At 42.0% G+C, this 9,780-nt stretch overlaps 1 protein-coding gene across 1 annotated transcript; it reads left to right on the forward strand.

Moving 5' to 3' along the window:
• On the forward strand, positions 1 to 8,897 carry SPATA19 (spermatogenesis associated 19). The gene is made up of 7 exons (XM_042471847.1): positions 1 to 175; positions 294 to 350; positions 1,371 to 1,541; positions 2,782 to 2,873; positions 5,379 to 5,456; positions 7,297 to 7,394; positions 8,745 to 8,897. Exons 1-6 carry the CDS (start codon positions 98 to 100, stop codon positions 7,382 to 7,384), a joined length of 564 nt encoding a protein of 187 aa, XP_042327781.1. The 5' UTR covers positions 1 to 97; the 3' UTR covers positions 7,385 to 7,394; positions 8,745 to 8,897.
• The last annotated feature ends 883 nt before the right edge of the window (positions 8,898 to 9,780 follow it).

Here is a 9,780-nt window from a genome sequence, read left to right on the forward strand (position 1 = left end):
ATTCTCACTCAAAGAACACACAGGTTTCTTATGGCAGATGAGAACCAGGGCTGAGCCAAAGAGAATCCCTCACCCTGGCCAGTAAGCATGCCTTAGGATGATCATCACTACATGGACTGCATTTGTTGTCTTCCGAAAAGCTACGGGGCCACCTTTCCCATCCTTCAAGGCTCTAGTAAGGATAAAGGATCCAGCTTGGGTGCTCAAAACGGACTGAGAGGTGGGGTGGTACTCAGGGGTAATCACACAACTGAGCCTCTTGAATTCTCTTTGCTTCTCTCCATTCCTTTAAGGACAATGATGTCATTGAGACAGAGGCTGTGTCTGTACTGGAGCATTGGCTGAAAAAGGTGAGTTCGACCATTCTGGAATGGTCACTGCATTGAAATTCCACCCCATGAGGTCTGCTCTAAAGGGATCCTGATCTACAGAGCTTGGGAAACTTCTTGTTTGGGGTCCCAGAAGATCCCCAACCGCCATGGCCAATCCTGGCTGGTTGTATGCCAAAAAGGAACTTCTCCAAGTTTAAGGTCCTGATCCAGCTCAAGTGAGTCATGGGAAGGCATGGATATAGATGCACGGTGTATTGCAACAGCCTTGTGTATTGCACTGTTAACTACTGTTGACCTCCCTCACCGGCTCTGGAAAGTTATGCTGACTTATATGACTTATACTGAGTTTGTACCGACTAGGTTTCATCTCAGTATTTTCTGACTCCAGCAGTGGTTCAACATGGCTCCAAAACACGCTGCTGAAATAGTTCAGTTTGAGACTGCTTTCACGGCTTTGGGAACTCAGCTATTTCACTATATGAGGACTATATGATATAGTCTGTAGTTGTTGTCACCTTAAGTAAAGAAACCTTACTGGTTAATCCTTGGCTTTTTAGTCAATCAATCAATGAATACACCTACTATTAAAAAAGATTTCTGAACTCAAAAGGACCCCCCCCCCCCCCGTATTTTCTCTTAGTTTGCATCTATAGTGTAGAAATAATGCAGTTTGACACTACTTTAACTACCACAGCTCCATTCTCCAGAAGCCTGGCATTCATAGTTTGGTGAGGCGCCAGCACACTTTGTCAGAGAAGACTAAAGACCTTGTAAAACTACAAATCCTGGGATTCCATAGGATGGAGCTACAGCAATTAAAGTGGTGTTAAATTGCATTATTTCTACAGCCTAGATGCACCCTTAGAACAGGAAAAAGGGAAACTCTGGCTTTCCAAAGGTTTGCGGGCTGTGATTCTCATAGTCTTTCAATACTGGCATCAAAGGCATTCACCTACAATATTGGTGAAAGACACTGCTATTTGTATGTCTCCTTACTTTTGTCCCCCCTCTCTTGTGTGTGTGTGTTTTGTTTCCCAGATCGAACAAGAATCTGCTAAGATCTTTAGGCAGAAATCAGAAAACAGGACAGACAGTAGGGCAGAAGCTAAATACGATATTAGAACATTTCCTTCACTTAGCCAAGATTTAGTAGCTGCAAGATCAAAACCAGAACCTTGGGAGAGTTTTGAAGACAGGAGACCACGAAAGGTAAGATATGTGCAGATGGGCTGACATATGGAGCTGGGGACATAGGGCCCGAACAGACAAGCCAAAATAAAGCTGCTTCAGGTCACTTTGGAGGTATGCTGTTTAAATGACACATGCATCTTAAGAGGCCAGAATCTGCACCAAAAGCTGCACTCTAGTCCTTAGGACTGGAGCGTGGCATTGGCGTGGCTTCTGGCCTCTTAGGACACATGCAACATTTAAATAGCATACCTCCAAAGTAATCTGAAGCAGCTTTATTTTGGCCTGTCCAGGCTCTTTGTTTCAGGTTTTGTGTAAATGAGGTGGGAATCTCATTTTTGGACGGAGCCAAGAGGTCCTTAGCACCTTGCCCAAAATATGCCTCCAGTTGTGATCAAGTCTTGGAGGTCAGGGTTTGCTGCTGCTTACTATGGGGATAGACCTGGGGAGGAAACTTAAAGGAGGATACAGCCGGTGTAGGCTCTGAGAGGAAGGGAAATGCCAGCACTCCACCTGGGAATGCATCACCATTTCTTTCCCTCCACAGACAAAACCAGATGCATCTTCCTCCTCTGAGTTGTCTCCCCACCACCCCACTTGCAAGCAGAAGCACTCCACAATGAGGGTCTGGAACACAAGGAAGGCATATAAATTCATGGGTGGTCTCTGGCCACTTGATACAAATTCTTGGCTTGAATATGGGATGAGTCAAAAGAAGAGAAGGAGCAAGGCTTGGTGCCTTCTAGCCTGCAAAAGCAGTTTTCTTTAGGAATGTCAACCAACTTTGCAATGGCTGATTTGTCATTTAGATGTTGATTTGGTGTGCTCATAAAGCTTACCAGCATCCTCAGAAGTGGGCCTCTCCCATAGGACTTCTCCAACCTGAGCTAGAGACAAATATCCTGTTCATCTCCCACTCATTCACCTACTTTCCTGGTTGTAGCAATGAAGGTGTTTTCTTTTTCTCAGTCTTTCCCCTTCTCTCCAGATCCCAGTGGTGAGAACACATGACCTGACAGATTTGTGGGTCCCAAGAATGATGGGGAAAGTATTTCCCCTTCTGTCCTTTGAGAAATCGAAACGGTATGGAGATGCCATGGACTGGATGTGGGACCATCTGCCTGCAGAGTATATATTCTGCTAATGATACAGAACTCCTCTCATTAAATACACACTTCACATTTGATTATTTTTTAAAAAAGAGAAAATGACCAACATTTTCTTCTGCAACTCACCAGATCTTGCAAACCATTCTTTCTAGGGATCATTGCGGATGTCAAGCACCCTGCTTAGCAAGGTTTCCAGTCACAATATGCTGGACGATAGACTGGCGACTCAGTTCAATCGATGGAGGTAAAGATTTCAACCCAGTCCTGATAGCTTTTCTTTCCTTTGGATGCTGGAAACTTTATTAAAATTACAAGGAATGACCAAGGCAGCTGAACCTTTAGGGGCAGTCATGAGCAGTGATGGCTGGTAGCTTCCACATCAAGGTGGCAATGAATCCACTCTGGGCTTCAGTCTAAACTTTAAAGGAACTAGCCAAGGCACTCAACAGATGCTGGCAAAACGTCAGGAATAAACTCTTCTAGAACATGGTCATAGCCCAGAAAACCCACAAAGAACTATGCTTGGATGGGATCAGCATATTTCAGGCTAAAATGCATTGAGAAATGCATTTAGAAATACAGTTTTCAAATAAGTGTCCATCTCAGTCTGTTGCAGCCAAAAAAGAAAAAAAAGGAGGGGGGAATCTAGCAGCGCTTTTATTAATAACACCACTCATAATGCCAAAGGTACATTTGTTTGCTTATCCTCCAATCTAATATAGGCCACCCTATGCCAGCAATGCTCTTCTACACTCTATGTCAGACAAACAGAACAGGATCTATGCCAGAGGATAAATGGAAACAAATCTGAAATTTGAAATGGCAGTACTCCAAAACCAATTGCAAAGCATTTTAGCCTTTCCGAACATACAATATGGGATTTGCAGGTAGCAGTCACTAGACAAAGAAATTACAAAGGAAGACTAGAAAGAAAGCTGAACTGAGTTAGAGTCACACATTCCAAACCATTAGTAGTGGTATGAACAAAGATAATGGTTTCATGGCAGACTACATATATTAAAGCATGAACCCTCAGTACTGCATGCAAGGCATCTTCCCAGAGAAGGCTTTAAACCCAAGGGAACTGATTTTTGTTAAGCGGCCTTATTGCTTCCACACATCAATACTAACTGACCATTATAAAGCTCTGAATCACCTCAGACAACTCTTTGAAGATATAGGGCAAAAGCCTGATTTGCATAGTTCTGGATCCTATTACAGTCTACCCCACAACTGTATAAATACACTTAATAATCTGAGGCTTTAATATCACTCTGTCATGTTGTTGCTGTGTGCCTTCAAGTTGTTTCTGACTTATGGTGACTCTAAGGCGAAACTATCACGGGGGTTTCTTGGCAACATTTATTCAGAGGGGGTTTGCTGTTGCCATCCCCTGCGGCTGAGAGAGTGTGACTTGCCCAAGGTGTGTTTTCATAGCTGAGCTGGGATTCGAACCCTGGTCTCCCAGTGTCCTAGTTCAACACTCATATCATTACACCATGGTAGCTTGCCATGACATTTGAGGAAATGGACTGGTATCCATGAAAGCTGACCACCCTAAAATAAACCAACCCTAAAATAAAGCAACTTTGCAATGGCTAGATGTTGATTTGGTGTGCTCATAAAGGTGCTGCAAGAATCCTCCTCACCCTCCCCTTTTCTCTATTAGAAATGTATAATTGTTGGCCAAAAAAGAAAGTGAATCTTCATGCAGATGTTTACACAAATAATTGTCAGATTAGTACAGAAATGTGACAGAATGACTTCATGAATAATAATTTTAAAAAGCCATGTCTTGTCTTTTCTCGCTGCTGTATACTATTTAATGTAATTTTAGATTGTTTTATTATTTGATTGTTGTATTGTAGTACATGCTTTTTATGCTGTTTGTAATTTGTATTGTATTGTGCTTTACTTTGTTGTAAACCGCCGTGATCATAGGAACGGCGGTATATAAATAAAATTTCATTCATTCATTCATGCCAAACTGAGAGCAGAAATAGGTTCGGCTGTCTTCTCCTAAAAGAAATGGGAAACGTTGCTTTTCCAAACTGTGAAATTCCTTATCTTCTTGGAGGGATTGTCTGGCTCCTTGAACAGAGATGGATAACAGTGACAGGTCTAGGGGGCACTTTTCTGCCCAGGGACACTCAAGGGCTATACAGGTTGCAGAAATGCTCCCCAACAAACAACCAGAAGTGGCCAGAAATCCACTTGTGGTTTTGAAAGATCACAGGGACAATCCAGGGAATCTGAAGCTGCCTTGGACTGAAAAAAATTCTTGGACACTACATGTGCTCCCAGAGTTTCTTCTCCTACAATATAGTGGAATTAAGAGACAAGTCCATTTTTAAAGAGGGGTGTTGGGGTATGGTGGCCAGAGGGAGGAAGTTCTTGGGATTCAGTAAGTAGAGTTCAAAAAATGGAGATTTAATGGGTTGAAGCAACAGTTTCTTCAGAAAGATGCAATGTCAGGCAGAATTTGCAATGCAGGTCCTGAGTCTGATCTGCCAAGAGGCAGGGGAACCAAGCTTATGTAGCATTCTTGCAAAACCAGCTGCTTTTGGCTCCCATATTTGAGAAAAGGGTCAGAGAATGATGATTGCCAGGGCTCAGGACTTGAAAGTGAGATTTCTGGGAAGGAAAAGAAACAAAGGGGTTAGCTGGATACTGTTTGATGCTGATTTGAGGAAGTGAAAATAAAACCATGCCGTGTTTATACCAGTCGTTGCCTGCATGTGTTTTGCAGCCAAACCCGGGTGTATCGTGTCACAAGTGACATGAGAAAGGATGCCATGCAAGAGAGACTGGACAAAGTGCGGAACAGGTAATGATTCGATGAGCTGGATTAGATGAGTATATTGTTGAGCAACATTTCAATTGGCTGAACATAAGCTATCCTTTCTCAATAAGAACAATATAACCCTCTTGTCATACTTGCTTCCAAAAACATTGTGTGGAACAAGTTGAATACAAAGTGTGATTCAAACACAATTATCCCAAGAGTTTCTAATCCTAGAAGTTGGGAAACAACTACTGTTTGGCTTTCCTGCCAGAGTTAAACCTTCATGCCACCCTTTGAATCAATCTCAAAGACTGGCAATGGAGCTGTCCATTAAAGTCATGTTTATTTTTTCCCTTAACCTCATTGTATTTATATTATTTTGTAGTAAGATAGATTTCCGTAGGAGGCTTATGCTGTATCAGATGACTGGTCCATTTAACTCAGTACTACTTCCACTGGCTGGAATTAACTCCTTTGGTTTTCAGCAGTCTTTCCTAGTCTTAACTGCGGATGTCAGAGCATCTTTGCAACTTTTGCAGTGTAAAACAAAGACTGTGCCATTAAATAACCTCACTTCTCTCTTCTTAGCTATCTGTCAAAATCTTTCTCATATTCAAACAAGCAAACTTTATTAACTCAGTAAAGATTGAGTCTCCCTTATCCAAAATCCTTGGGACTAGAAGTCTTTAGGATTTCTGGGTTTTTCTTCCCTATTTTGGAATATTTGCATATACATAATGAGTTATCTTGGAGAAGGGACCCAAGTCTAAACATGAAATCCATTTATATTTTGTATATAGCTTATACACATAGCCTGAAAGCAATTTGATACACAGTATTGTTGCATAATTTGTACATGAAACAAAGTTTGTGTACACTGAAACCTCAGATAGCAAAGCTGACACTATCTCAGCTATCCTAATGGATAATTTTGAGGTATTTTGGATTTTGGAGTTCCAGATAAGGGGGATTCAACCTGTATTCTATTAAACAATGCTATAACACAGGCCTTCCAGCATCATCATCATCATCCTCGCCACCACTACCACACAATGGAAATGGGAGAAGACTGAAGGGATAGTGGGTTGTTTAAGGGTCCTTAACACATGTGCTTCTGCTTGTCTTTCACATGTTTCTGCCTCAGGCTGATTTTAATAATCCTGCTTCACATACACACAACCTTGAATGTGCTGCTTATGTCTTGGCCCAGGAAAAGGGCAAAACTTAAAACATGTTCCATCTTGCCTTTGCTTTCATGTTTCTGTGGCCTCAAAACAGGAGATAAGGAGGTGTAGGTCCTTCCTCCTCCTGGTGGCACAGTGGTTAAATGCCAGTACTGCAGCCACAAGGTTGTGAGTTCGATCCCAGGGGCTTCAAGGTTGACTCAGCCTTCCATCCTTTCATAGGTCAGTAAAATGAGTACCCAGCTTGATGTAAATGGCTTAGAGAGTGCTGAGTTCACTATTAAGTGGTATAGAAATGTAAATGGTGTTTCTATTGCTGTTGATCCTCTTTCTCCTCCCTCCTTTCTGTGATTGACCTGCAGGGTCCTAAGTAACCCAATTGTTGGCTGTTTTCCCTCCTTCCATGGCTGATCCATCAAGGACAATTGCACTGATGGTTTTGTTGCCTGCTATTTCAGTGGAGGTTGAATGCAACCCAGTTAGCAACCCAATGCTAGGTAGTTTGGAGCAACAAGGCAATTACTTTCGGGGGATGGTGTGTGCATGTGTGTATGTGTGTGTTTCTGTCTTGTCAGGTATTCTGGGCATGCACCTGGAATAGACCTTTATGTCCTGATCACTATATCTAAGATGCATTATTCATGTCCAGGTTCAGCAGGAGAGCATTCAATCTTGACCTCCTTTTTGTAAACTTTCAGCATCTCCAGGGTCATGTTTGAAGCCATTCCCGACACCGATAACAGCCCGTCTGACACCAGCATCCACTCCTCAATGTCAAACTTTTAGACACAGACAGGTGAGGTGTTCCTTCTCAGTCCCTCCCTTCCCTTCTCCACTTGTGTTGCTCACTTCCATTGCCATATTGGAACTAGGACCTTCCTCCTATCATTTCAATTTTGCTTCCAGCAAAACAGCAGGGCTACAAATTGGGGAGAGGGACAAACTGGAGATGGGTGGGACCTTAATCTCCATGGACCGCCCACATCTCCAGTTTGGCTGCACCAAGTATCATGTTGTCTACAATGGCATGTGGTGGCAACGTCCATACTAAATAATTTCCTGTGAGATCCTAAGCATGCTTCTTCAGGCTTCAGTGCAACATCTCCTCAGCAGAGTGTAAATATCCACTTGTGGAAATACACTGCATTGGTGAATCCCAAATATTGGTCCTCAAGATGTTTTATTTTATTTTTTTAAATAATCTTTATTGAATTATCCATAAAATAATACATTCAAGATGTTTTAGACTTCAGTTACCAGATTTCCTGACTGTAGGTCAAGCTGGCCTGGACTTCTGGGAGTTGAAGTCCAAAACATCTGGAGGGCCAGAGTTTAGGAATCGCTGCACTAAACCAACCCTACACAACCCCCATGAAGAATAGCAACATTGTGCAACACTTGCTAATGACTGGGTCAATCCATATATGCAATATTGCTATACATTCAACTTCACCTCCATCACTGTTGGTGGAATATTTCTGTTGTGCAATGCTGAATGGTTCCTTCATGTGCGTAGCGTGAGGCTAACTTATCACTAACACAATGCCTACCTCACTGTATTTTGTTCTCCTTCTTTGTTCAGGGAGATTTATTCCCTGGCAAGTCCAGGTAACTCCCACCTAGCCCCTGTAACTTGTCCATCAATTCCCCATCTCCATGATTTAAAATTTGAAAAGATGTCAGTCACCCATGTTAGTATCAAATATGGAAGCAGGGCATAACTTGGTTGATGGGGTTTGGAGGAATCTGACAAGTTATGGGCAGAACCTGGATTGATTTCTGCTTGGTTTATGGGTGAAGCTTGAGGAAATCACTTTTTACATCCAGCCCCCAGTACTGTTTATTAGGTAGAACTTAAGTTTTAGATCAAAGCAATCAAAATTCTGGTTGTCTCTGTGAAGTTGTCCCATGAAAGTCTTAAGGAGACATAGAATTATAGGATTGGAAGAAACCACAAGGCCATCCAGTTTCAACCCCTTGCCATACAGAAATACAGAATCAAAGCACCCTCGACAGATGGCCATCCAACCTCTGCTTAAAAACCTTCAAAGAAAGATACTCCATCACTCTATGAGCATGTTCTACTGTCTAACAGCTCTTTCCATACTCTTACATAATCCCCTTTCTTTGCTTTTTCATCTCAAAGTTCATCTCTGTGGCTCCTAAGAAGAAGCAAAGACTACGGATGTTTGCACTCCCACCTCTTCTTCTTAAATGGTGAACGTTCTTGAAATCGCCAGTCAAGCAATGTGAATCCTGTAAAAAATCTTATTTTATTTCCTGTTACTGTTTTTTAATGCTTTGGCTGTTGCAAATATCTCTCTATATAAATATTCCACTGCTAATAAAATGTTTTAGTGTTTAAAATGCTTTGCGAAAGATAGATTGCTTTTTTTTAATGTGGCCAAAAACATTGTTCAGGTGTAAATTTGTTGTTGTGTGCCTTCAAGTTCTTTCTGATTTATGCATTCATTTGAATGTTCACCTATGAATGAATGTGTGACGCATGAGCATCTAACGTGTTTGCCAGATGTTACAGAAAACTTCCATCAGATGGCAGTAGATGCTTGCAATATCTTGTTCTATAATATCTGTTCCCCCCCCCCCCCCCCGAACAACGGAATTCTACTCGCCTGAATGGTTGTGTATCACACATACATGCTAATTTTCCTGAGCATCAGTATATGTTACAGCAGCATGCTTCTAAAAGTGGTGGTCCATCATTTGGTTTCAGTCCATGAGCCATCAGTTGCCAGTCTGTGAGAAGTTTCCAGGAAAATATGCAAATGTAATAATAATTGGCACAAACAAGACACTGGTCCCCAACACACTGGAAGCAAACTTTGGTGGTTCACAACATCAGATTGCCTGAGAAGGAACATGTTAGAGAAGCTGCTACCAACAAATGTGTCCTCAGAGCAGAGAAGCACAAGGCAAACCAACACCAAGGAACTGGAACAAGTTGTGCCCATTACATATTATCAGCTCAAGCTTGCTTTTGAGATTCTGGGGTGATGCTAGAGTCTGGAAAAAAATTACTTTTGGATTATGCTGGCAGGGAGATTCTGGGAGCTATGCTCCAAAAATAACATTTTCCAACCGTAGTTAACAGACAGGACCGTTTAGTAACTGAAGTGATTTATTAGCAGTGGTAGGCCTACAACAGGTTTACTCCATCATTG

The sequence above is a fragment of the Sceloporus undulatus genome, chromosome 6 (genome assembly GCF_019175285.1).
Source record: "Sceloporus undulatus isolate JIND9_A2432 ecotype Alabama chromosome 6, SceUnd_v1.1, whole genome shotgun sequence".
NCBI lineage: Eukaryota > Metazoa > Chordata > Lepidosauria > Squamata > Phrynosomatidae > Sceloporus > Sceloporus undulatus.

Bases quoted from the DNA above. Each gene is read 5' to 3' on its own strand.
- SPATA19 (XM_042471847.1), top strand. From the start codon at position 98: ATGATCATCACTACATGGACTGCATTTGTTGTCTTCCGAAAAGCTACG. The intron at 351-1,370 runs GTGAGTTCGACC...TTTGTTTCCCAG, and splicing joins TGGAGCATTGGCTGAAAAAG to ATCGAACAAGAATCTGCTAA. The intron at 1,542-2,781 runs GTAAGATATGTG...CATTCTTTCTAG, and splicing joins AAGACAGGAGACCACGAAAG to GGATCATTGCGGATGTCAAG.